General features: G+C 44.1%; 3 protein-coding genes and 1 non-coding gene across 4 annotated transcripts; 2 read left to right on the top strand and 2 right to left on the bottom strand.

The window, feature by feature from the left end:
* Positions 1 to 1,099: 1,099 nt before the first annotated feature.
* LOC139536926 (endosialin-like) lies at positions 1,100 to 4,244 on the top strand. The gene has a single exon (XM_071337663.1). It carries the CDS (start codon positions 1,500 to 1,502, stop codon positions 3,570 to 3,572), a length of 2,073 nt encoding a protein of 690 aa, XP_071193764.1. The 5' UTR covers positions 1,100 to 1,499; the 3' UTR covers positions 3,573 to 4,244.
* Positions 4,245 to 7,516: 3,272 nt separating this feature from the next.
* On the bottom strand, positions 7,517 to 7,598 carry trnas-gcu (transfer RNA serine (anticodon GCU)). Its single transcript has one exon. It is a non-coding gene; the product is annotated as a tRNA-Ser (tRNA).
* A 2,992-nt stretch (positions 7,599 to 10,590) lies between these two features.
* LOC139536931 (dipeptidyl peptidase 3-like) lies at positions 10,591 to 19,426 on the top strand. Its single transcript, XM_071337669.1, has 18 exons — positions 10,591 to 10,766; positions 11,318 to 11,654; positions 11,866 to 11,955; positions 12,043 to 12,180; positions 12,302 to 12,376; positions 12,457 to 12,547; positions 13,643 to 13,767; positions 13,895 to 14,025; positions 14,141 to 14,199; positions 14,295 to 14,489; positions 16,259 to 16,371; positions 16,491 to 16,583; positions 16,871 to 16,933; positions 17,168 to 17,292; positions 17,549 to 17,669; positions 17,831 to 18,010; positions 18,144 to 18,306; positions 18,491 to 19,426. The coding sequence occupies exons 1-18, from the start codon at positions 10,723 to 10,725 to the stop codon at positions 18,631 to 18,633; spliced, it is 2,286 nt and encodes a 761-aa protein (XP_071193770.1). The 5' UTR covers positions 10,591 to 10,722; the 3' UTR covers positions 18,634 to 19,426.
* On the bottom strand, positions 19,350 to 26,772 carry LOC139536929 (ras and Rab interactor 2-like). The gene is made up of 10 exons (XM_071337667.1): positions 26,635 to 26,772; positions 25,107 to 25,301; positions 24,907 to 25,021; positions 24,719 to 24,791; positions 24,291 to 24,382; positions 23,093 to 24,142; positions 22,634 to 22,942; positions 22,397 to 22,528; positions 20,359 to 20,525; positions 19,350 to 20,157 (listed from the first exon to the last, which is right to left on the bottom strand). Exons 2-10 carry the CDS (start codon positions 25,299 to 25,301, stop codon positions 19,843 to 19,845), a joined length of 2,448 nt encoding a protein of 815 aa, XP_071193768.1. The 5' UTR covers positions 26,635 to 26,772; the 3' UTR covers positions 19,350 to 19,842.
* Between the last annotated feature and the right edge of the window lie 14 nt (positions 26,773 to 26,786).

A 26,786-nucleotide genomic window follows, 5' to 3' on the forward strand; every position in this document is an offset into this window, starting at 1 on the left:
TAAGCGTTGTTTCCCACCACTGTGTCAAAAGACAAGGGCAAGGGCTTGTCTTTTGACCATCACATTGGTCATTCCAAAAATGAAGATGAATTGATGACAAAAGAAATCTGTGGAGTGCCTGAAAGTAATGTACCTGAAATAACCTACAATACAAGTTCATCCAGATGTCAACAGCAGGAAGACTCATTCCTCTATATTTGTAGCACTCTAAAGCCCTCAGCATAGTACTGTATCTAGCCTACTAGCATTATGGAAAACATCAGGTAGCCATCTGGAAGGATATTATCCTGAACCAAAATTGTTTGACTTGGAAAAGACCAGTAAGATATTGGACTGTTTGAAATATACTGTATTTTGCACCGGGGATGGCCAAACAAAAGCAGGCAGGCTACCTGCCGTGAGAGTGATGCAGTAGTGGGCCCTAAAGTATCAAAAACAAAAGGTATACTTAATTTACCCACTATAACAGAATAGATTCAGAGAACAATAACAGTCATTGCTTGAACTGTGACTGTTGGAGTTCCTACTTGTATTGGGAAAGCCGCAATGAACTTCCTTGCTCTTTTTCATCTTGACCCTAAAAAGCCCTGCACACGAAAAAACTATTTGTCTGCCTACTTTTCCATTTCCCTCAGATTTTGTAAACCTGCGTAGTCGCACATCTTGGTCCAATCATCTAACACTCTACTCAATGTCATAATGAATTTTGTCCCTCCTGTCTTTTCACATTTTCAGGCGCTGTGTGCCGAGGAGGAACTGTGTACCGAGGATGAACTGTATTCATATATAATGAATGAATCCAGCCACATGTAAACTCTCTAAACGTCACAGACAACAGACCTTTCAAAAAAAGACCAGATGTTGACAAGAAGCTGGACATGGAATTCAATACCCGTGATGGAGTGTCTCGCGGTTGAATATACATCAGAAGCAGAATGGAGATTTTTTTTTCTAAACGACTAGACTATAGGAAAGATCAGTCCCTAGGACAAAAACAAGGATTCATCTGAGTCGCCACTCTTCATCTGTCTGAGAAACTGGGAAAATGAAACAGTTTCCATTATTGTGGATGGAGCTGAAGTGGTTGATGTGGTTGGTAGCAGGGTTACGAGAAATTCCATTAAAGTTATGAAAACCATATGGCACAAGGGAAAACCACCGTCCAGCACAGCAGCCCCCCTCCTCCACACACTCAGTCATTACCCGCCCCCTCTTCCAAAACATACAATCCTTTTTCCTTTACGTACCCTCCTTCTTTCTCTCTTCCCTCCCTCCCCCCTCTTTTCTTCCTCCTGCAGATCAGTTAGAATGCTGCTAACAACGCAGAGGTAGACCAGCAGCGAGCTCAGGAGGAAGGCCTCTGACTAAATAACTCTGACTAATAACAGAAGTGTTTTGTTCGGGAGAAGTGGTCGAACATTGAAACAAAGCTGAAATAAACATTTTTTTTTTTTTACTTGGAGAGAGGTGTAGGGAGGTGGAAGAAAACAGTGGTACAGATGGGGAAGATGATCTGTGCCCTGCGCTCCTTTGCTCTTCTGTGGGCCTGCTGGCTTCCCTCGACTTTGGGACAAGAGCTGCAGGAGCAAGATGCTCTCTGCGCTGCAGATGGCTGCTACGCCGTCTATTTCCAACGCAAGACCTTTCGGGAGTCGGCAAGGTTCTGCAAGGACAAAGGTGGTTCCCTGGCAACCCTAAAGAGTTCTGAGGAGGTGGCTGTGGTCCATGAGCTCCTGTCGTCTGTGGAGCAACGAGGACCACGGGCCAGGGTCAGACTGTGGATAGGGCTCCATCGCCAGCCCAGGCAGTGCTCTGCCACACGCCCACTCAGGGGATTCCAATGGATCACAGGTGAACAGGACACGCAATACACCAACTGGCTGAGGGCGGACTCACCTAGTACTTGTGCCGCGCCCCGCTGTGTCGTCATGAGTGTCAACACTGCTGCTGACACCCGGGAGCAGCACGACAACTTCAAGTGGCTGGATGGCTCCTGCTCACTGGCTGTGGATGGATTCATGTGTCACTACACCTACAGGGGGATGTGCCCTTCTCTGAAGAGTGAGGGAGGCGGACCTGCTCTGTACACCACCCCTTTCAGCCTGCTCAGCACCATCCTCACTCACATCCCCTTTGGCTCAGTGGCCACCCTTCCCTGCCCAAATAATGAAGACAGCTTAGGAGACCAGTCTGTTCTTTGCATGCTGAGGGAAGACGGGAGTGTGGGCTGGTCAAAGGATTCCCCCCTCTGCTCTGATGGCCTCCAGGACTGGTGTGAAGAAGAAAATGGTGGCTGTGAACATTTCTGTCAGAATGCTGACACACAGTATTACTGTGAGTGTTCTGACGGCTTCACACTGGCAGAGGACGGCCAGACCTGCCAGCCGAACCATTCCTGTGGCAATGCCAACTGTGAGTTTGACTGTGAGGAGACCGCTAAGGGATTCCGCTGCAAATGTCCAAACGGATACCTGCTGGCACCTGATGGACGCAACTGCCTGGATGTGGATGAGTGTCTCCGGGCCCCCTGCCTTCATATATGTGTCAATGCTCCTGGGACATTCGAGTGCCACTGTAACCAGGGCTACGAGCCCGATGAAAATGGCAAGTGTGTGGATGTTGACGAATGCAACGATTCCAGTCGCTGTGAACACAGATGTGAGAACACACCTGGTTCCTTTGCCTGCCACTGCCGCCAAGGCTACACTGAGCTGCCCGACGATCCAGGCTTATGCCAGGACGTGGATGAGTGCCAGACCTCCGCCAGCTGCCACCAGAAGTGTCTCAACTATATGGGTGGGTTTGAGTGCTATTGTGAGGCAGGGTACGAGCTGCAGTCAGACCAGTACTCCTGCATGGCTATTCCAGAAGGTGATGACGAGTATTCATCAACACCCACCTCGTCCTACCAAACCTGGGTTACAGACAGAGACTGGGTTACAGACACCACACGCTTGGAGTGGCTGACAGAGCAGACAGTCCTTGAGAGGCTTCCGACTGACCTGGGCTGGTTTACAGAGGCCCCGCAGGAGGAGACAACATCTACACCGGTTCCTCGCAGGCCGTCGGAAGGCCATAACTCACACTGGGGTGTTCTCGCGCGGAGAAAGCCCGCTCGGAACACTGTCACACCCTCGCCCAGCTCGTCCTCGCAGGAAGATGATGACACTCAAAGCCAAGCAAGTGATCCCTCAGTGGTGTCCAGGGTTAGTGACAGCCACCACCCAGCAGTCCAGAATGACAGGGGGGCTGGGAGAGTGGTAGAAACCCCAGACATTGACTCTGACACTAAGGCCACCACCACCACAATCGGAGTCCCACCTCCAGCCCAAACAGTGTTTGCCTCAGGGGCCCAGTGGCCTGAGAGTAAAGGCAAAAGGAAGCATGACAAGAGCTGGCTACTAGTAGCACTCCTGGTGCCCCTGTGTGTTTTCATTGTGGTGATGCTGGCTCTAGGCATTGTGTACTGCACTAGCTGTGCTGTAGAACAAAACAAGAGCATCACTGACTGTTACCGCTGGATCATCACCTCCAAGTCAGAGGGGGAAAACAAGGCGAAATCTCGTGCTTGACCATTAGAGGTGATACTGTCATTTTAGTGAATAGTTCTGAAAGAGGGGGGTGAATAAGGGACAGGGTTGAATAAAGGACACTGACAGCATCCAGACCACCCACCTGATGGCGTCTGCCGCCACCACTGTGAAACTGGACCCCTGCAATACTCCTATGGAACATCCCAGCGTCTCTGAAGTCCATGTAGGAAGAATGCTTATTTTGGTGCTCCAAAAATCATGACCACGTTTAAATGAAGTGGTGTTTTTTTTTTAGATGTTGTAAAGATCTGATAAACGGTCATGAGGACAGGGGATACGACGTTGTCGAGAGGAAGTGGTGGCTCCTATTTCACTGCTGGTGCTTTTTTTGCCCACCATAAGAAAATGTCTTAAGTCATTGTTAGTTCAACAGGTGCTAAAGTTAACAGCATTATGTACTGTAGACCTCGTTGTTGAGGTTGCTCATAATAAACAGAATAAACTTCAGAGTACTAATGTAAGAAACCCAGATGAGAAACACTCCCATCACATGAATTGTGTGGAGGTGAACAGAAACGCTCCAATTATATAATATTTGGATATGTTGCAGTTTGTAATGTTTACCCACGTGTGTTAGTCAGGCCTAATCGAATTGTGTCCTTCTAGAAGCACTGAATATGCATTGGATTTGAATAAAATCAATAAACCATTGCTGTTTTGTTTGATTGATGTACCTCATACCGGGAAATTATTAGGAATATTGTGTAACTTAGACTATCCCAACAGCAAGAGAAATTCCTGTTTTTATCTGCCTCTTTTTGCCTTTTATTGGGAAACAGCGCCCCCAAGCGGTAGGGCCTAGGCCTATATTTGTAAAAGATCATAGTAGATTTACAACTGTATCCCTTTCACGAACTAAAAATGTGGGGTTCTCTTCTCCTTAAGTTAAGACTATCTATTAGGTCAGAACACATCACAATCATCAGGACTTTTACTCAGCCTATAATAAGTGATTGTGCTATAATTGCTTATCATATCCATATACTTATTTTTCCTAATTTTGGTAACACTTCCTATGAATACCCTCTTTATAATGCATTAGGATATTTTATAATTCTTTTTTATATGCATGCATTAGAGAGTCGGGCTAAGACTCTGATTCTTCACTTTAAAAGTATTCCAAACAAAAAACATTGATTGCTAAACTAAACAAACCTCACAAGGACTACTTTTAACAATTTCCACAGGGATTTAAAAAAAAACACACACATTTACTCGAGGAACAGCGCAGATGTAAAGATTTGGTAACAGAATGGCGGTAAAATCTCCCTCAGTTTTTTTGTGAGCACGTTTTTCAAAATATCTGTTAAACATATACTTCGAATTAAGATTCAAAGATGTCTGCAGAAAGAATCGGGTGTCGGCTATGATAGGACACCTTGAGTTTGAAAAAAATCTATTTTAGTTATTGAACTACAATAAGTGAAGTGGATTAGCACCAGGTAACAGAATGATGGTAACACAATGACATCATGGCTCCCTGATCTGTAGTATACAGAAATGCAGAGCCTAATTATGAATGTCATTTTGTTCATGGTGATGTATCCTGAATAGGTAAACAAAGGTATAAAAGTGTATTATCCTCCTTTGCATGTTTGGGTATTATTCTACTACACACTGGCTATTATTCTAATGAGCTCCGCCCCCAAACAAGTCCAAATTTGATTGGGACTGAACCAAATGTGTACCAATCATAGACATCTATGTTTCATAAGTTAGTTGGGACATCACAGTACAGCACAGTAGAGTACACTTGAGTAAAGTAGAGTATAGTTCAGTGCAGTACAGTAAAGTACAGTACAATAGAGTATAATTCAGTACAGTACAGTGCAATATATGTTACTGTACACTGCCCTCTACTCTAGTGTGCTCTACTGTACTAAACTCTACTGTACAGTACGGTACTTTATTGTACTCAACTATACTCTACTCGAATTGTCTTTACTGTGTACTACACTCTACTGTACTATACTGTAATGTGCTGTCCAAACCAAATGTTTGAAGCAGGCGTTTATGATTGGTTCAGAATTGGACTGACTATATTTCAAATACTTTTCAACGTCCATGGATATCCAGTGTTGGTCAGTGCTCAGCGGGTGAGAGGGCAGTTATATTAAATGGACACACGACAGAAAGAGAAAGAACACACTGAGCATAACAGTAGGCCAGTGGAAGGTAGGACAGTAGCAGGTGACCCAACTGTGGTTTGTGACATCTATGATTTCCCATTGTAGCCAATTCAATTGCAGTCATTCTGTTACAGATTTTTTGGTCATTCTGTTACCAATTTTGTAACAGAATGACGCATTTTAATCAATAAGTAATAAACGAAATTGTTAGCAGCAAAAACACTATAGCTAATTGATAGGCCTACCTTTACTTGTTACTTCTGTGAACTTGCATTATCCTCCCTCCTCATGAGGGAGAGAAATTTGAAAATATCTTAAAGATATGTGGGTTTTTGGTAACAGAATGACAAGACACTAGTCAATGTTTCTTAAACTTACAGAAGGCAAATCATTTCTGCTGAACTAAACAGTGCTGTGTTGGAGACCACCTAAAGTGAGACCGATTCAAGACCAAGACCGGGAGGGGGAGAATGTGTCCGAGATGAATCAAGGTCGAGACCAGAGACCGAGACCGAGTCCAATTCAAGACCATGATTGTAATTCTGGATCCTGTCAGTGTCCTTTATTCAACCCTGTCCCTTATTCGCCCCCCTCTTTCAGAGCTATTCGCTAAAAAGACAGTATCGCCTCTAATGGTCAAGCACGAGATTTCGCCTTGTTTTCCCCCTCTGACTTGGAGGTGATGATCCAGCGGTAACAGTCAGTGATGCTCTTGTTTTGTTCTACAGCACAGCTAGTGCAGTACACAATGCCTAGAGCCAGCATCACCACAATGAAAACACACAGGGGCACCAGGAGTGCTACTAGTAGCCAGCTCTTGTCATGCTTCCTTTTGCCTTTACTCTCAGGCCACTGGGCCCCTGAGGCAAACACTGTTTGGGATGGAGGTGGGACTCCGATTGTGGTGGTGGTGGCCTTAGTGTCAGAGTCAATTGACATACTTTACATGAGTGTTGGTATTGCCGTTGCTGTCATTTCAGCATCATTAACCTGTCACACGCTGAAGGCCTTGGTCCAAAAGGTTCGCCACTGCGCAAACATGTCTATAATCGATATAAAGACTGTTCAGGTATGAATGTTTCAGGAAGGAGTGTATGTATTTGGCCTGGCGAAGCGGTGTTATGCTCTTTACTGAATGGAAGCTGATAATTCTGAGTTTTTTTACTACGCTGTTCTCGGCTGGTCTCCAGATGTAATTACGAGTCCTCGCTGTCTGAAACCGAGTTAAGACCGACACTGAGACAAGACCAAGAGATTCAAAATGTGGTATTGAGACCGGACTCGTACTACAACACTGATCCTAAATATGCATGTTGTTATTAGTTGTCAGGGGTCTTTACTTCAACATTATTGTGTTTTGATGTATTTCTAATTCCTTTTAAGACTTTTTCTGGTAGATGTTTTCTAAGACCCCTTTTCCATCTGACAAGAAATCAAAGCCTTTGCTTATTCCAAACTTTTAGGGTGGAAAATGGTTGAACATTTTATATATTGGTTCAGATTTGGACTGACAAAATCCCCCCAAAACATATGGAATTTTAGCTTTCATTTCACAATAAATATTATGTGCTCCTATCAACTTCAAGTTAGTACTTATGGTGCTTTTTACATGGAAATGCAGCATGCCCAGTACTAGCCTAAATGACCAGGCTGTATAAAGCCTTCGCCTATGTCTTGCTTTTGTAATTCATATCATAAATAAATGCTGTTATAATTCATATGTAAAGTACTTTTTGCAGACACTCGTAGATACGAAACAACACCTACAAAAGTAATTGTTGGAAAAACATTTGTCGACGAGGATGGGATTCGAACCCACGCGTGCAGAGCACAATGGATTAGCAGTCCATCGCCTTAACCACTCGGCCACCTCGTCAGTTAATGTCATTGCAGAAAATATCAGTTTATATACATTTAAATGCTTCACTGTTTAACTTTTAGATGTCTTTACACCAGTTTACTAGCTACCGTAGTAAAGCTAATGTAGCTATAGATTTATACAACATTCTAAGGTGGGAAAAGCAGTCTCATCTCAGTCAGCTGCCAGTGTGTGGTGTGTCAGATAGGCGTCAGCGGAACATTTGACGGAAATGCTAGCTAGCTGTCAGCAGTCTTTGTACAACAGAGCTATGGCAGTTTTTTAACTCACATTTATTGATTGAATGGTGACTGTACAGTAAGATAAAAAGTTTCAATCTTTATCATTGTAATAACGTGCAGTATTTAATAGGCTGTACATCAAAGTGTGTTAGTTAAGTTGAGTCCATTACATTTGTAATAAAATTCACAATAGGCCTAGTTTTGGAGAAATATATGGACCTTACAGAAATATTGGCTCTATTTCTTCTTGCCTGGAAACCCGATGTTGAATTGGATTGAATTCTATGTCTGGCAGAAAATAGCGTTTGTTTGAATCAGGAAAGTTTTCTTTCACGACCTCTACAAGCAAGAATGGTGTCTATGAGATACCCTGTAAGAGCCTTATGCATAATAAATCCAATCAGTGTCATAAGTAAAAAAGATTTGGTCATGTGGCAAGTATATATATGCCAATGGGAAGAGTATCGAATGCCAGCGGAGGTTATACACCATATATACAAAAGTATGTGGACACCCCTTCATATTAGTGGATTCAGCTATTTCAGCCACACCCGTTGCTGACAGGTGTATAAAATTGAACAGACCGCCATGCAATCTCCATAGACAAACATTTGGAAGTAGAATGGCCTTACTGAAGAGCTAAGTAACTTTCAACGTGGCACCATCATAGGATGCCACCTTTCCAACAAGTCAGTTTGTCAAATTTCTGCCTTGCTAGAGCTGCCCTAATCAACTGTAAGTGCTGTTATTGTTTTTGGTATTATTTATTGCAATGGTCAAAAACTGTACAGCACAAGCAGAGAAGCAGTCTGAATTTTTTTGAGGGTTTTCATGATTTCACACTCACAGCCGAGGTCTTGCAATGAATCGTGTCGATGACTGTTCTTCCTTCACAGGCTCCTGAGCTTGTGTAGGGATGTGTTTTGGACTGGATAGTGACTGAAGGAGTGGGATGGGTTTTGTTTGTTGATGTGTCCAGTGACATGTCCTCAAGTAAAAAATACTTAAAAGTACTACTTAAGTCGTTTTTGGGATATCTGTACTTTACTATTTATATTTTTGACACTCTAGACCCAAACTGCTACAGACCTATATCTATCCTACCCTGCCTTTCTAAGGTCTTTGAAAGTCAAGTTAACAAACAGATTACCGACCATTTCGAATCCCACCGTACCTTCTCCGCTATGCAATCTGGTTTCAGAGCTGGTCATGGGTGCACCTCAGCCACGCTCAAGGTCCTAAACGATATCATAACCGCCATCGATAAGAGACATTACTGTGCAGCCGTTTATTCCATGTGTATCTCTGTGTTGTTGTATGTGTCGAACTGCTTTGCTTTATCTTGGCCAGGTTGCAGTTGTAAATGAGAACTTGTTCTCAACTAGCCTACCTGGTTAAATAAAGGTGAAATAAAATAAATAAAAATAAATACTATTACTTCACTACATTCCTAAAGAAAATTATGTACTTTTTACTCCATACTTTTTCCCTGACACCCAAAAGTACTCGTTACATTTTGAATTCTTAGCAGGACAGGAAAATGGTCTAATTCACACACCTATCAAGAGAACATCCCAGGTCGTCCCTACTGCCTCTGATCTGGCGGACTCACTAAACACAAATGCTTTGTTTGTAAATTATGTCTGAGGGTTGGAGCGTGCCCCTGGCTATCCGTAAATTTAAAAAACAAGAAAATTGTGCCGTCTAGTTTGCTTAATATAAGGAATTTGAAATGATTTATACTTTTCCTTTCGATACTTAAGTATATTTTAGCAATTGCATTTACTTTTGATACTTAACTATATTTAAAACCAAATACTTTTAAACCTTTACTCAAGTAGGATTTTACTGGGTGACTTTAACTTTAGTCATTTTATATTAAGATATCTTTAGTTTTACTCAAGTATGACAATTGGGTACTTTTTTCCACAACTGGATGTGTCTATTTTTGTATTTTGTATGATGTCCGTCCCCCCCCCCATTTCCCACATTGTATATTTTTTTCCTCGTTCAATACCCCGTCCAGTAGGTGGCGGTAATGCAGTATTTACATTGGATGCCAACTGCTTTTAAACCCCACCGAAGAAGGAGAGTGAGCTCGCAATTTGACGTTCAGACTGCTCAGACCTGTCCAAAAATAGATCAGGTTTATAGCCATTAGGCTACCTAGTGATGTGAAACCGAGGCTTTCTGAAGCCTTTGGGGCTTTCACCAAATTGTGCCAAAACGGTTCATTACGCAGAGCTTTAAACACAATGGACATTAGTGACATCTGCTGGTCAGCAATGAAAAGCAGCGGTTGATGTTCGTATAGAATTGTTTTCAACAAAAATCTATAGCCTATCAGTTACCGTACAGGTTCGCACCTTCCATTGTGCTCCCCCTTTTTTTTTGCTGTGAATCCCTTCTTTTTTGTTGTCAAAAACGTATGGCATTTATGTAGGATGCTTAAGGCAGACGTTTATACTTTACTAAATAAAACGAATTGTTTGAACAACAATGTGCTGAAAGTGTATTTTCACATTAAACGAGTTTTCAAATTAATATGCCTTAATCTTAATTCAACCCCATTCCCTGGTTGTAGTCCCTGAAACCCCAACACCACTGGGCTACCATTCAGCTGACCCAATGAAAGAATCCTAACTAAATTATTAAGTGTCCAGTAGAGGTCGGTGTATGAAAGCAAAGCACCGGAACCACGGCGAAATCGATGAGATCTCGCGTTTGAAGAAAAAAACACGTGATCAAACTGAGTTTTGGAAGTATTTGATCAGGTGATAATGTAACTTTGAAACGAGCATCAGTACTGTACATTGTGTCGGATCAGTAGTGATTTGAAAACTTAATCGGAGGTCTGGTACCAATCGTCCCATCAATAAATATACCACAATCACTGCTGGATGTTTCGTTGTAACGTGATTCAAGGCTTGCGTATTTGGAAGAGGTAACTACAAAAATTTTGAAATGTGCAAGCTACACAGGAACTCACAAAGCATTAGCTAGCTGACTGACTACTAGTAGCTAGCCTTGTCGAACACACATAGTTTTGTAGGTAACGTTAGTTATGAAATAAATATTTGGTATAGGTACGCGAAGCTAACTGTTAGCCAGTGTATAGTTGGATAGCTAGCTACCGGCTATTACCACGTGCTACTGCTATATAATTGAAATTGTGTGTGGTTACGAATTTTCTAAGTGCGGCAAGGTATACTGCTAAAACTGGGGCGGCTCCTACCTTAGTTTACTGGAAAGTTTAATCGAACTAACCTGGCTTTGGCTCCCACTGGATAGATAGATGGCAACTACTGTAACAGACATGCTAACTAGACTAGCTGTCTAGTTAGTTTTGATTACAATGTATTTAGTTGCAAGCTAGGAAGGATGCTCGAAATGTGTCACTTGACGACTTGAGACGTAACCTGTGTGTAAATCTAACTATGCAACTACAACTATTTCTTAATGCTAATAATACCATGCATTTTTGTTAACATCTAGCTGCAAATTCTCAGCTGTGAGCGTTGTGTTGAAAAGGAAGCCGCAAGCATCAAGACTGTTGTTCACCATGGTGGACTCTCAGTATTACCTCCCCAATGACATTGGGATCTCTGCGCTGGACTGTACTGAAGCGTTTCGCCTGCTGTCCCCTAGAGAACAGCTCTATGCGCACTACCTCTCCAGGTCTGCCTGGTACGGAGGACTGGCTGTGCTGCTGCAGACCTCGCCCGAGTCTGCCTCCATCTTCGTTCTCTTACAGAGGCTGTTCCGCAAGCAGCCACCAGCACAGCTGGGGAATGTGGCTACTGCAGCTGGACTCAGTCCTGAGGAGTACCAGGTAATGCACCTACCTACAGAGCCTGGAGAAAGAACGAGTCAAACAATGTATACGCCGTAGAATTAGAATGCATAACCACACACAGATGGTACAGGCTCAGCGACTTATCAGGTGACCGAGCACAAAGTGCACAGTGAGCCTGTTGTAATAACATGCATCTTCTGTGTCTCAGCCTGACTCTAGATAATAATAGCTATTGTTTTTTTGGCAGGCCTTTCTTGTTTATGCTGCTGGTCTCTATGCCAACATGGGAAACTACAAGTCATTTGGAGACACCAAGTTCATTCCTAACCTACCCAAGGTAGATAATCCTCACTTTTTTATATCTGAATTATAAAAGCCTTGACAGAATGGTTATGTCCTCTAATAACCACACGTTGCGGCGTAGGAGACCCTGAAGGCCCTTGTGTGGCAGAGCCAGGCCTTCCAGGACAGCCCCAGTGAGATGGAGGCCCTGTGGGACAGCTGCTCCACCCTCCTCTTCTCCCTTGAGGACAAACAGAAACAGCTGGGCTTGGGGGACAAGGTAAGACTTCCTGGTGCCAAACACTCACCTCACTTATGCTTTATGTGGTGTTGGGTCCTCTTAAATATATCCTATGTACTGTCGGTGTTGATAATGATGGCGCTTTATTTCTTGTCCGCAGGGAATCACCACATACTTCTCAGGGAACTGTTGTTTGGAGGACGCCGAGTTGGCTCAGAAATTCTTGGATTCAAAGGTGTGTGTTCGTGTATTTAAGTTTGTTGTCTTATGTCTGTGTTTCGAATTGCAGGATTTAAAGAGTTGTCTCCCTTACAGAACCTGAGTGCCTACAACACGCGACTGTTCAAGGTAAAATCCGAAGGGAAGACCTGCTACGAGGTGCGCCTTGCGTCTGCTGTGCAGAAGGGTGAGAGTGCCTTTTTCCTTTTTAAAAGCTGTGCTAATAAAGACACGCTATAAATGACGTCAGAGCTCAAGCTCTGAGCTTCACAGCTCTGTATGTGTTTTGACTGACAGTCGTTCTGAACATAAGCACCCTCCAAACAGCATGTGACATGCACTTCACATTTCCATATCGTGAAACTCATCACTACGTTTAATGTACAGTTACAAGATGACATGGTTTCATACCCTGGGTTGTCCTGAACACAATGAGCCCGTTTGTCTGTTGCGATGAATATTCACCACGGAACACGCACCTGACCGCACGCTTGACTATTTTCCGTGCCCGCCAAAATTGCGATCTGTTTCTCTGAATTTCCCCGTGAAAGCTTAACACTGTAAGATGGTATTTTATAACTTCGCTAGTCCTGTTGGCAATAGAACAAGCGTTCAAATGATGCCCACCTGACCCAGATGTCGATTTTGTAGGGAGCCGTTTTTGTATTGCGTAAACACCAACAGTAATTATGTGATGGCGGAGATGCAGGGTTGTGTTCCAAACAAAACAACTACAAGTGTTCTTGCTCTAGTTCCTCAACGGCACAGCTAGGAGAGCTCAAAAAAAGCACATTATATTTAAAGACTCATAAGTGCATTGAAGTTACACCTTGGAGAGGTGTATATGTGTGGCCCTTGGAGACACCAGTTTGTCCTCACACTCAAACCCTTGTCATTTTTGTAGTTGTCTTATGTTGCACCAACCCCACATTTTCCAGGAATATTCTTATCTTACTGAATGTATCCCAGAGTATTTCTGGATTTCGTTGTCAACAAATGCAGCGAGAAGTACAGTACATGTAAAATACACATTAAATCAAGTGCAATGTTTGGATTCAGTCTTGATAGGTGAACTGTTTTCCTCAACTTTGGTCTCATCGTGTTCTGATCATCTCAACTGTTCCCTTTTTTTAATCGCTACCATGTTTACACAGTTCATACGTCTTCTGTAAGAAACATTTCAATTTAGCCCTATCCATAAAGGCCAATTCCTACAAGTGTAAAGGGTTGATGTCAGTAATGAATCCTCTTTATTAAAAAAAATTCTCTGTCATTGCTCTAGACTGTGCAGTGGAGGGGGAGACCAGGTGTGGCAGATATGACTTTGAGGACTGTGTCTTCACGGTTTCCAGGGGAGACTATGATCACCTCATGAAGAAAGTGAGTGAAAATCTGGAGAAAGCCAAGGTTAGTTCAAACGGTACACTAATTCAAATGTATCCCTTATCAATTCAAGTACGTGACTCAAAACTGCTAATGTGTCTTTAACGTGTCAAGTTTGGTCCCATGCGAACCGTCTTCTCTTTAATGGAAGGACCACGCGGCCAATGAGAACCAGAGACGAATGCTGGAGGAATATTCGCGGAGTTTCACCTTTGGGTCCGTGGAGGCGCACAAGGAAGGCTCTCGTTTCTGGATTAAAGATAAGGGGCCCATTGTGGAGAGGTGAGAGAGCGCTGCCTTCCAGATTTGGCCTTCCGGTCTGTGGATCAAAGAAGCAATCCCTTCCCCTGTCATTTTTTCCTTCAACTTGATGTTAGTCTTTTCCTTTCTCTCCTAGTTATATTGGATTTATCGAGAGCTACAGGGATCCCTTTGGTTCCAGGGGAGAGTTTGAAGGTACAAATTTAAGAGGCAACGCACCCGCTATTATCATTACGTGTGTTTGAATACTCTTTTGTGATCGCGTCGGGGTTTGTCTCCTCTTTCCTCAGGTTTTGTTGCCGTGGTGAACAAGGCAATGAGCGAACGCTTTGCTAAGCTGGTGAGCTCAGCCGAAGTGCTTCTGCCAGAGCTGCCATGGCCAAAAGACTTTGAGAAGGACCGTTTCCTCCTGCCTGACTTCACCTCCCTGGACGTGCTGACGTTCGCTGGCAGCGGCATTCCAGCTGGCATTAATATTCCCAACTGTGAGTGTCACGTCCGAAACCGACTCTTTATTCAGTTAATATTGACATGACCGATCCACACGGCATCTTGTTCGGGTCTCGAAAGGATCTCTAATGACTTTGGCTTAATGTCGGTCGATTCCATGTGAAAAGGACCCATGAGCACCAATATGTGAAGTTTATAGGAGCATGTCATATTGGGTGTCAAATGAAAGTCGAGTGTGTTTTTGGATACATTTTTCAGCCGTTTTCCATCTTAAAACTTAAACAATGGCTTTGATTTGTGATCAAACGGATGAAAAAGGGGCCAAAGAAAACATCCACCAGAGAAAGTCTTCAAAGTTATTGCAAATACATCAAACCACAATGTTGAAGTAAAGACCCCTGCCAACTAATATTAACACTTACGTTTAGTTTGAGAAATGATTTGCCTCCGTTACCAAAAACCCACATCTTTAAGATATTTTCTCATTTCTGAATGAAAGTTCACAAAGTAACAAGTAAAGGTAGACCTACCAATTTAGTGGTTTTACTAATATATTATTGTTTATGAATTTAGTGATTCAAACTCGTAATTCTGTTACCGAATCGGAAACAGATTTACTGCATCTGAATTGGCTAGTGAGAAATCATAGTCACAAACCACAGTTGGGTCACCTGCTACTGTCCTCCCTCCACTTGCAGACTGTTATGTTCAGCTGAATATTTTCTTTCTGTCACGTGGTCAAAGCAAGAGTGAAAACCATCTGGACAACGGCTCTCTCTTTCTCTCTCTCCAGTTATTGTTACAGTACCTCTCCCGGCTCTTACTGACATCTACCCATGAGCCCCCTCTCGCTCCGTTTACTTTAACCAGCATACATGGACGTTGAAAAGTTGTTGAAATTTGGTCAGTCCGCCCTGGCCTTGATTTCACTACGTCCACAGACATACATTTTATGCCCAAACATAGACATCTGAGATCGATTCAGATTTGATCCAGTCACCAATCAAAGACGTCTGTTTCACAACTTTGGACAGCACAGCGAAACAGAGTACTGTAAAGAAAAGTAGAGTACAATATAACGTACTGAACTTTACTGTACCGTGATGTCCAGACTTCTGAAGCATAGACCTCTATGATTGGTTCAGATTGGGTCCGGACCAACTAAGTTTGGTCTTGTTTGGGGCGGAGCTCATTAGAATAATAGCCAGTGTGTAGAATAATCCCCATATATGTAAAGGATGACATTGCGTATTTCTACCTTTTTTCTTTCTGTACATATTCAGGATACATCACCATAAAGAGAATAACATTTATATCTATAATTATGCATTTCTGTATAGTACAGATCAGTGACCCATAATGTAATTCCGTTACCGTAATTCTGTTACTGGGTGTAAATTCACTTCACTTACTGTAGTTCGATAACCAAAATATATATTTTTGTTTTAACTCGAGGTATCATATAGCTGACGCCCCATTCTTTCTGCAGACATCTTGGGATCTTAATTCAGAGTAGATATTAAACCGTTTTTGGAAAACGTGGTCGTGTAAAAACTGAGGGAGATTTTACCGTCATTCTGTTACCAAACTTTGCATCTGCACATTTCTTCCAGTGAATGTGTTTCTGGAAAATAAGAAAGAATTCTGTACATCTTTCAAATAAGTCCTAGTGCATAGTTTTATGGTTTGTTAAGCGTTGATATCAATATTTTGGGGGTGGCATTTTAAAGTGAGAAATCTGATTCCCAGCGTAATTCCATTACAATGGAATATCCCTGTTATCTCTGTGTGTGTGTTTGTCTAGATGACGATATCAGACAGTCGGAGGGCTTTAAGAATGTCTCCCTGGGTAATGTTCTGGCTGTGGCCTACGCTACCCAGAAGGACAAGCTCACCTTTCTGGATGAAGATGACAAGGTAATCAACTTTCTAACTATGACCTCCGTGCCATACCAAATAACCACAAAGACTGAAAGGGTACAATTATGCCCATCAGATTTTTGTTTCCTTCAATGGTCTCTGTCTGTTTCTTTCAGGATGTGTACATTAAGTGGAAGGGGCCCTCCTTCGAGGTGCAGGTGGGCCTCCATGAGCTGCTGGGCCATGGCAGTGGAAAGCTCTTTGTCCAGGTAAGAGAGCCATCTCCGTTCATGTTCATGTCCTGTATGGTCAGTCCTCGCATCTATAGCCCTGTCTATGAATTTGAGTGTTTACATTTCTCCAGCTCAATCGCCCAGCTGTTTACCACAACAGTGGCGGGGCGCCACCATTTAATTGTTTGAACTGATTGCCCCTTTAGTGTCTAATATGTCTGGTTTAAAATCCATTGTATTTACTGTTATGTAGTCTCTGAACGGGGGATGCACAGTGCTTTGTGACTGATTTAGTGTTTTATTATGTGTTGTCATGTGTACAGGATGAGAAGGGAACTTTCAACTTTGAGCAAGATAATGTTCGCAATCCTGAGACTGGAGAAAAGGTGAGTCTATATACCTCAGTCATTTGGGATCATACTTTTATTTATTTCTGTATATTTTCTTTATTCTTTGCTTTGGACTCGAGAGAGAATGATTTTGAGAGAGCGTAATGTATTGTTGTGGTTAAGTAAACTATATGTTTTAAGACTGATGATCGTGACCAATATTAACATTTCTGGTTGCCGATGAAGGGGTTTAAGTGAGTATTGGTGTAAACGATGGTTTCTGTGCTTTAGATCACCACCTGGTACAAAGGCAACGAAACATGGGACAGCAAATTCTCCACCATTTCTTGCTCCTATGAAGAGTGCAGGGCCGAGTGTGTGGGGCTCTACCTCTGTCTCAACAAACACGTGCTCTGGTCTGTTTATCCGTGCTCTGGTCTGTTTATCCGTGCTCTGGTCTGTTTATCCGTGCTCTGGTCTGTTTATCCGTGCTCTGGTCTGTTTATCCTTGCTCTGGTCTGGTCTGTTTAGCCGTGCTCCGGTCTGCTTATCCATACTCTGTAATCACAAAACCTACATTTAATATAATATAAAATATAATCCTACATTTAATATAAGTGATCTTATGCGGGTCAGGACGCTATAACGAGGATGTTGTCCCTGGGTTTGCAGTATCTTTGGCCATGAGGGCGAGGATGCAGAGGAGGTGGTGTACGTCAACTGGCTCAACATGGTGCGAGCTGGCCTGCTGGGACTAGAGTTCTACACCTCCGAGAGCAAAAGCTGGAGACAGGTCAGCTACACTAAAGTTCAATAATTTATGAAGTACATCAGCCTCACTTGATCATGCTAGCTTTCTGACTCTCTATAGCTCATTGAATATCTTCCCCGCTGCCTGTGTGTGTGTGTCTATCCCGCTGTGTGTTTAACTAAACCTCCTGTTCTCTGTCTCAGGCCCACATGCAAGCTCGCTTTGTGATCCTGCGGGTGCTCCTGGAGGCTGGCGAGGGGCTGGTGACCCTGAAGGAGAGCACAGGAAAGGATGGGAGCCCAGATGCCCTCATAACGCTGGACCGCAGCAAGATCCACACCGTGGGCAAGGGTGCCATCGAGAGGTTCCTATGCAAACTACAGGTACAGCTGTAGAAGGCTTGGAAATGTCTTGATCGTGGCTGGGATTACCGGGATAAATGATCAGCCGCCAATATTCACAATAAAAGTCAAACCAAGTTTCCTATTTGACCCATTATTGTCTTTGTCCCTGCAGGTCATCAAGTCCACAGCCGATGTGGAGGGAGGCAGAGCGCTGTATGAGGGCTACTCGGCCGTGTCCGACGGTGGTTCTCACAACTTCCTGTGCCTGCGGGAGACGGTTCTCCAGCGCAAAGAGGCTCGCAAGATGTTTGTTCAGGCCAACACAAGGGTCAAAGGTTAGTCTTCCCTGTCTTAATGCCAAGAGGGTTATCCACATTTACATGGCACAGCTCTTCATGTTTAACATCGTCCTACTAAGTGGTCAACCTTAATGGAAAGATGGTGTATCACCCCAAAACCGTTCTACTGGCACACGTGTCCTTGGAATTCAAAGACTTGTTGCGTGTTTGTCTGACGCAGGTGACAGCGTGGAGCTAGTGGAATACGAGGGCAGCGCGGCTGGACTGATCTGCTCCTTCACGGAACGGTTTGCCGACGACGCCGAGGAGGTGGAGGCCCACCTGCTAGAGCTGAACAAGAGGGATGCCCCCTGCTGGTTCTGAGTGAACGGTGCAGATACACAGTCAGAGCAGCGTTAAGACCCAGACATGCTGCCATTCATGCCCACGCCTGCTCCTGACTGAGACACGCCTGGCCCGGCCTGCGTGGACCTGTCATAGGAATTGATCTTTCAATGCACTGTCAAAATGAATTTCACAAATCAGTCGTGTGTGGAATGCCGCAGGTGGTTATGGCTGTGATTTGTGAGCCTGGCGACATTCTTCACCCTCAGAGGCACAGTATGAAACTACATTAAGCTCCTATCGTTATGCAGTTCTTCATTCCCCCCCTGACAATATCAGGAAGGATAGGAACAGTGTAAGCAATGTCATGCAAATTTGACAGCTGAAGGAACTCAAAGTGCCTAGTGGTAGGAGCTTGGAGTCAGTTTGAAACAAGGCCAGGGTGTAGAAAAGAAAATGGACTCAAGGGGACCATACACGGTTCACCATCAACTAATCTGTCAATCAAATCTAAACCACTATAACCTTTTTATGTCGACACATTTCAATTTGCTGTTTGTCTTAGAAAATTGACACTTTTTCTTTTGAAAGAAGTCCCTCCAATAATACTAATCATTGGGTAAGTTCTTTGTCCCTTGTGTCCAGGGCACTTGAAGCACTACTGTGACATGGTCAAAAGCAATGCATTTGTGAAAGGGTAGACGGTACTGCAAATTCTCTTGGTGAGGTTGGTAAGAAACACCCTACACAAAAAATAAATTTGATTTTTTTTTCTTTTAATACCAATGTCTGTTCAGTTTTTCTCATGCATTATTAAAGGTATCTCAGGGAACTTGTTTAATGAGCTGCATGAACTGATACACATTGAAATAAGGGCAACGCGGAGTGCCTGGACACAGCCCTTAGCCATGGTAGATTGGTCATATATCACAAACCCCCAAGGTGCTTTATTGCTATTATAAACTGTTTACCAATGTAATTAGAGTAGTAAAAATGTATGACTGTTTTGTCATACACGTGGTATACGGTCTGATATACCACGACTGTCAGCCAATCAGCAGTCGGGGCTCGAGCCAACCAGTTTAAACATTTTCTCCAAGTGTAAATTATAAACGGAGTGTCTAAGGTACTTTGCAATATCCATCCAGACAAATGTTCATTTAACATATTTTAAGAGTAAATCACAAAGCAAGTCATTCTTGCAGTTGAGTGGGGTTTAAGAAAACTGTTTCATTAACGTGTGGGTACTCAATGTGATTCCATAAGGTCCACAGCCGCCTCTCTTGTTAGTTTGCAAGTCTTGAGTCCATCCAGTTTGGCTTTCTGGTATATGAGGGGTGTTCCACTGCTGCCTTGGCCCTGTAGGTCCTGGATCTGGGCCTGGGCTGGGAGGGCTTGAATCTCCCCCTCATTCCGCCAGTACAGCTTGTACAGTTCTGGGTTGTCTACCCCAAATTTAGCAGCACAGAGCTGGGTCAGGGCCTCCCCACTAACTCCTGCCCTCCATTGCAGGGTTTTTATCCAGCTTCTTTCTCCATCTTGAAGCAGAACCTTGACACACCTCTGCAACACACAATTGAAAGAACGTTTCCCATGAGAACAGTTCATATCAAAGCAGTCCTACTGGTCACTTTGGGATACAGGGATTTCCAACTGTCACATATAATTCCACATACCTTAGGTATGTGTTGATTTCTGTTTAGTGTTAGAGGTAGGTGTGTAATTCTATACAGTATTGGTGCTAATAAATAATTTGAGTCGTACCAGTTGCTGTTGTATGTTTTTCTGGCTCAAAGCCTGGCTGCTCCGGCGCTGGCTCCAGTCTTTCAGGGAGTCTCTGGCCCCCTGGGTCAGCCCGCTAGAGGGCATTTCTTCAGGCGGGCTCTGGATCAGGCACAGGCTGGCATACACACTGGTCAGGTAGTACCCACCTAGTACAAACATTGCAACACTGGATTATGATAGCTATTTGGCATCATATACTATTTGAAATATTTCCCATTTAAAGCATAAATACTTGTGTATGTATAGTACCAGTCAAAAGTTTGGACACACCTACCTACTCATTCAAATGTTTTTCTTTATTTTTACTATTTTTTACATTGTAGAATAATACTGAAGACATCACAACTATGAATTGTCACATAAGGAATCATGTAGAAACCAAAAAAAGTGTTAAACAAATCAAAATATATTTTAGATTCTTCAAATTAGCCACCCTTTGCCTTGATAACAGCTTTGCACACTTGGCATTCTCTCAATCAGCTTCACCTTGAATGCTTTTCCAAGTATTGAAGGAGTTCCCACATATGCACATATGAGCACAAACTATTACAATTGGGTTGAGGTCGGGTGATTGTGGAGGCCAGGTCATCTGATGCAGCACTCCATCAATCTCCTTGGTCAAATAGCCCTTTCACAGCCTGGAGATGTGTTGGGTCATAGTCCTGTTGAAAAACAAATGATAGTCCCACTAAGAGCAAACCAGATGAGATGTATCACTGCAAAATGCTGTGGTAGCCATGCCGGTTTAAGTGTGCTTTGAATTCTAAATAAATCCCAGACAGTGTCACCAGCAAAGCACCCCCACACCACCACCTCCATGCTTCACGGTGGGAACCACACATGCGGAGATCATCCGTTCACCTACTCTGTGTCTCACAAAGACACGACGGTTGGAACCAAAAATCTCACATTTGGACTCATCAGGCCAAAGGACAGATTTCCACAGGTCTAATGTCCATTGCTTGTGTTTCTTGGCCCAAGCAAGTCTCTTATTATTGGTGTCCTTTAGTAGTGGTTATTTGCAGTAAATGGACCATGAAGGCATGATTCACGCAGTCTCCTCTGAACAGTTGATGTTGAGATGTGTCTGTTACTTGAACTCTGTGAAGCATTTATTTGGGCTGCAGTTTCTGAGGCTGGTAACTCTAATGAACTTATCCTCTGCAGCAGAGGTAACTCTGGGTCTTCTTTTCTTGTGGTGGTCCTCATGAGAGCCAGTTTCATCATAGTACTTGAAGAAACTTTCAAAGTTCTTGAAATTTTCTGAATTGACTGACCATGTCTTAAAGTCATGACGGAATGTCATTTCTCTTCGCTTATTTGAGCTGTTCTTGCCATAATATGGACTTGGTCTTTTACCAAATAGGGCTATTTTCTGTATACCACAACACAACTGTTTGGCTCAAACACATTAAGAAGGAAAGAAATTCCACAAATTAACAAGGCACACCTGTTAATTGAAATGTATTCCAGGTGACTACCTCATGAAGCTGGTTGAGAGAATGCCAAGAGTGTGCAAAGCTGTCATCAAGGCAAAGGGTGGCTACTTTGAAGAATCTCAAATATAAAATATATTTTTATTTGTTAAACTTTTTATTTTGGTTCCTACATGTGGTTAGAGTGTTGGGCCAGTAACCGAAAGGTTGCTGTATTGAATCCCTGAGCTGACAAGGTAAAAATCTGTCGTTCTGCCCCTGAGCAAGGCAGTTAACCCACTATTCCCCGGGCGCCGAAGACGTGGATGTCGATTATGGCAGCCCCCCGCACCTCTCTGGGTTGGGTTAAATGCGGAAGACACATTTCAGTTGAATGCATTAAGTTGTACAACTGACTACGTATCCCCCTTTTCCCTGATTCCATATGTGTTATTTCATAGTTTTGATGTCTTCACTATTATTCTACAATGTAGAAAATAGTTAAAAAAATAAGAAAAACCCTGGAATTAGTAGGTGTGTCCAAACGTTTGACTGGTACTGTAGTTGGGGTTAACGGTTTGATCGTTTTCTGTCAGCCTTACCCTCCCCTGTCAGCCATGATGACTCCAGCAGCTCCATCATGTACTCCACCTCCACAGACAGCTCTGGCATGTTACACTGTACAATGACATAGGACAGGGCTGGTAGGAAGTCATCTGCACCGAATTCCTTGCCTGCTCATGGAGACAAGACAACTTTACCATGGATGGAAGGGATAGCAGCTGTTGGTTCTGTAAGGTTTATTTCTTTGCCATGTTCTCTCATAAAAAAGCCCTCACCTGAATTGTCCGTCATGGCTTTATAGATGAGCTTGCAGACCTGCAGGAGCAGCACAACCTTGTCAATGGGCGAGTAAGCCCGCCTCATGAGAGCTAACTTCTGCCGCACCTTCTCCACACCGGCAGCATCCGGCACTCCCACCCGCACTCCAAAACACTCCAACGGGGTCTTTCCCCTGGCCACAGCCAGGCTCTCTGCCATGCTCTGGGTGGAACCGTCTCGCTCATGCAGAGTTTGTAGTGTCCTGTCTATCTGTCCCTTCAGAGGTTTCAGCACACAGCGGAACATGGCTTTCTCCAGCACCAGGTCTGCACACAAACACACATTCATGAGGTCACATGTCATTATCTGTAGAGGGAAACATGGCAGCAATAGTTGTATTTAAAATTACTGAGCATATTTTGACTGTTTATTTTACTAATGCCTGCTGTTTGCATTGGGGATCAATGTTGCTGTACCTTTCTCATCATCAGGCACCATAGTCTCAATTGGGGGCTCTAGCTCTCCACAGTCCAGCAGGAAGGTCTTGGCCTGGGAGAGGAAGAAGCGGATGCCCTGCAGTAGCTCTACGCTAGATCTCTGGCATTGAGGCTTGATCGCCTCCCGCTGCTGCCTGAGGAAATCCTGCACCAGGACACCAAACGCAGTCCTCCTGTCACGGGACAGGTCCTCCACCAGCCTCGCCACGCGCTTCTCTGGCACAAAGAAGGACACAAAGACTGCACTCAGCTTGCGCAGGACTGAGACGGGCTGGCGTGGGGGCAAGGTGCATGGGGGTGAGGGGTTACTGGTGCCCCTGGTGAGGGGATTTCGCTCTGAGCTCTCCTCTGCCTCCTCCAGGCTGCTGAGGGAACTGCTGCTGTCCAGCTCACTCAGGGAGGGAGCATATCTCTGCTCCAGCAGGAGACCCACCTCCTCCTCACCTCCTTTTTCCTGGGCCAGTCCCTGCAGGAGACCTAAGGGCACATGGTAGTCCTCCTCTGCAGTGGGAGACAGTGTGGGTGGGACCCTGGTCTTCAGCGGAAGAACTGGAAGAACCAAGCATGGCTGCAAATAGTCTGAGTCCTCCTGGACGGGTGCTGTCCCTCCCTCACCCTCCACTCTGGCTTCCACTGCTCCACTGGCCCGCTGGACCTTCTTGCTCTTAATATTTTTCTTGGCCAGCAGAGGTGGGGGAGGGGGAGGGGCAACTGGTGGGGACAAAGGGCTAGAGTTCTCAGTCGAGACACGCACCTTGAGGCTGCGCTTGAACTGGTGGCGTTTTAGCAGTGCAGGATGGGATTGCGGGAAGAGTGGGTTGATGAAACAGAGAGCCCCTTGGCCTGCTGCCCCACAGTTCAGCTCCCGGGGGCTGCGTGTTTGGATGGGGCAGAACTCCTGGAACAGGGTGGGGCTCTCCTGGGGCGTGGCACAGTCCTCAGGGGTGGGGCTAGGGGGAAGCGGTGCCGCCTCGACAGGTGGGGGCCCATTGCGTGGACCTCTGAAGTTCAGCTGGGAGCTCCAGAACTCTGAATGAAGAAGAAGCAAAACTGTGTCGGCATACTTCCTCAACGCTATCCTTGACGAGTTGTGTACGGTACACAATGTCAGCTAGCATTACAACGATTGCCAACATCTTGGGTTGATCAGACCTCTGAGCCACTCTGTGGTACCTACCCACACCCATGTGTGAAATGGACTCCAGCTGTTTGTGGGATGAAGCCTTGACTATGGCCTCAGGGAGCTCCAGTGGGAAGGGCAACACATCCCTGAAATAGACAGCACATAAGTTTTATAGAGAGGTCTAATTCTAGTAGGATATGATGTGGAGCAATAATGAGAGATAATGCAGATCTAGATGGATAACACTGGTTGACATTAGTTGTCTAAATGTCCTAAACCCATTCTACAGTGAAGCCAAGAATCACTACTCGTTATTTAGCTTTACGTATCGGCCATCAAGGCCTTTGTCACAGCAGTGTGCGGGTTTCTTCTTTTTTGTCTCATCTTATTCAACTGTTACCATGCACCTGCAACAAAGAGAGCTCAGATGTGCGAGTGCCTTTTTCAATTTTGAACTGTGAAGCCAAGTAAAAGGCACATACCGGCTAACACAGTAGAAGGCAATGAGCCGGAAGAGGTCGGGGAAACCGATAGCCGCTCTCTCCAAAGAGAAGGCTGTGAATGGAAGGGAGACGGAGAAGCAAGAAGAAGATCATTAGTTAAAAGCCCTCGTTATTCATATCAACAGGCTGTAGATACAACATCCCTGCCTTAGTCTTTCATCACTCACTGGAGTCCACTTCGCGGATGACAAATTGTTTGACAAAGGAGGGAACGCTGTCGTCTGCAAGCCTGACACACAGCACTTTCTTCTGCGAGGTGTTGGACTTGCGCACCAGAAAGGTCTACAGAGAGGCAGAGAGATACACACTCAGGTTGTGTTTTGTGCGTGCGCGTCAGTGCGGTGTGCGTTGTGCGTGCGTGTCTCACCCCAGGCGGCTCCCGCTGTAGGATGTGCAGAGCGGTGGCAGAGTTGATGGACAGCTGCAGCCAGACGGGGTGTGTGAGAAGCAGACGGTCCAGCACACTGATGTTCTTCAGGGAGCCACGCTGAGGACAAGCCCGCCTCTCTCCTACCAGCTCCCCGACCGGCTCAGGGAAATCATACACCGGGTCCTCCTGCATCTGGGGAACAGAGTGTACAGCTTGCACAAACAGGTACTGTATGGTATCTATGCACCATGCAGTTATGTGGTTAGGCTTTAAGGACAAGTTGCCACAATGATACTTCCCATTCTGCTCTTCATCATACCAATGCTTCGGAATCAGTACTCTTCCTGTTCCCTTCTGGTACCAATAGCAGGCATCATGTCATGACGTGCCCTGTGTTCCGTGCTGACCACTACTTCTCCATAATTTTGGGAAACTCCCACACCCTATTCCTTCCTCTCACTGAGTAATCTGGAGGGTGTATGTCATCAGAGTAAGACTCACCACAATTGCGAGGGTGTTCCAACGTGTGCATATCCTAAGGATCCTACCATCAACAGTGAACTTGCTAGGACTGAAGTATAATTTTGTGTTAGCTTGTTAAACCCTTTGAATATGAGAAGGTGCGGCTATATTTTAACAGAGGTGGTTTATATGCACAGGCTGTTATTATGGAAAATGACTGGATGTCTATTCCTCCAACTTCCCTCTAGGGATTGGCTGCTGCTGTATAAGACAGTCCTGAGCCCAACACAATATTTGAGAGAAGAGGTGGTGATGCTGGCTGCCCAAATTCCCGCTTGGCAAGTCTAGACTTGGTGAGGTGGTAGAGACAGGCACTGAAAACACTCCAAACATACTGAGCCGTGTGTGAAAATGCAAATCTAACCTTGTAAAAAACTGAGAGGTACAAGTCTAAAATGTAAGGCAATATCTTAAATTTGAATTTATAATAATGCAACAAAATGTCCAGAATGAATAGCCTATACCAGAGCCCACTTTTGAACCTCATGAGACTATTGTAATATTGACACTAAAACAACTGTGACCTGTCAGGACCTGAATATATCAGCAGAACAACATAAAGTTGTAATACCAAACAAGCATTTTATAATTGGTTTATTACTGGAGGTATACCGTTTTTTATGTTGGGGAACCACTGGTGAAAAATATAGGCATAATTAACCGTTGACTATATTGTAATAACAGACCATGAAATCAAAGGTTATTTCAGTAAATAGAACATTTTGATTTTGTATATATTTTTTATTATAATAATAAAATGACACCATCATATTTGTGGACATGGTATTGGCCTCCAACGTACTCCACACGTTTTATATTTACTGACACGTTCTGTAACTCTGTAAGAGGTAACTCTGTAAAACTCTGCAACTTCTGTGATATGTACTCTTTTTACATACCTTCAGTTAATCGGTGCCAAGTCTCGTGACTTCAGTAATCAAACAAAGATTCAACTGTTTCTTATTTTACACATTAAAATAAATGGCGAATTGACAAAATGTACCTTAATCTTCCGATCCCCTGTCGTGTGAGAGATTATGCTGAATAGCCTACTGTAAATTCCACTTGATCCCTGAATGTCCAAATGCCACAGAAACGTCTAAAGTATAGAAAACTGTAATAGACCGAGATCTATTGACATGCCATGTTGGCGCT

This window comes from Salvelinus alpinus, chromosome 13 (assembly GCF_045679555.1).
Source record: "Salvelinus alpinus chromosome 13, SLU_Salpinus.1, whole genome shotgun sequence".
Classification (NCBI taxonomy): Eukaryota; Metazoa; Chordata; class Actinopteri; order Salmoniformes; family Salmonidae; genus Salvelinus; species Salvelinus alpinus.

Excerpts from the sequence above, each read along its gene's own strand:
- LOC139536926 (XM_071337663.1), top strand. The coding sequence starts at position 1,500 with ATGGGGAAGATGATCTGTGCCCTGCGCTCCTTTGCTCTTCTGTGGGCC.
- LOC139536931 (XM_071337669.1), top strand. The coding sequence starts at position 10,723 with ATGTTTCGTTGTAACGTGATTCAAGGCTTGCGTATTTGGAAGAG. Across the intron at positions 10,767-11,317 it reads GGCTTGCGTATTTGGAAGAG|CTGCAAATTCTCAGCTGTGA; the intron begins GTAACTACAAAA and ends GTTAACATCTAG. Across the intron at positions 11,956-12,042 it reads TCATTCCTAACCTACCCAAG|GAGACCCTGAAGGCCCTTGT; the intron begins GTAGATAATCCT and ends GTTGCGGCGTAG.
- LOC139536929 (XM_071337667.1), bottom strand. The coding sequence starts at position 25,301 with ATGCAGGAGGACCCGGTGTATGATTTCCCTGAGCCGGTCGGGGAGCTG. Across the intron at positions 24,143-24,290 it reads CATTTCACACATGGGTGTGG|AGTTCTGGAGCTCCCAGCTG; the intron begins GTAGGTACCACA and ends TTCTTCATTCAG. Across the intron at positions 22,943-23,092 it reads GGTGCCTGATGATGAGAAAG|ACCTGGTGCTGGAGAAAGCC; the intron begins GTACAGCAACAT and ends GTTTGTGTGCAG.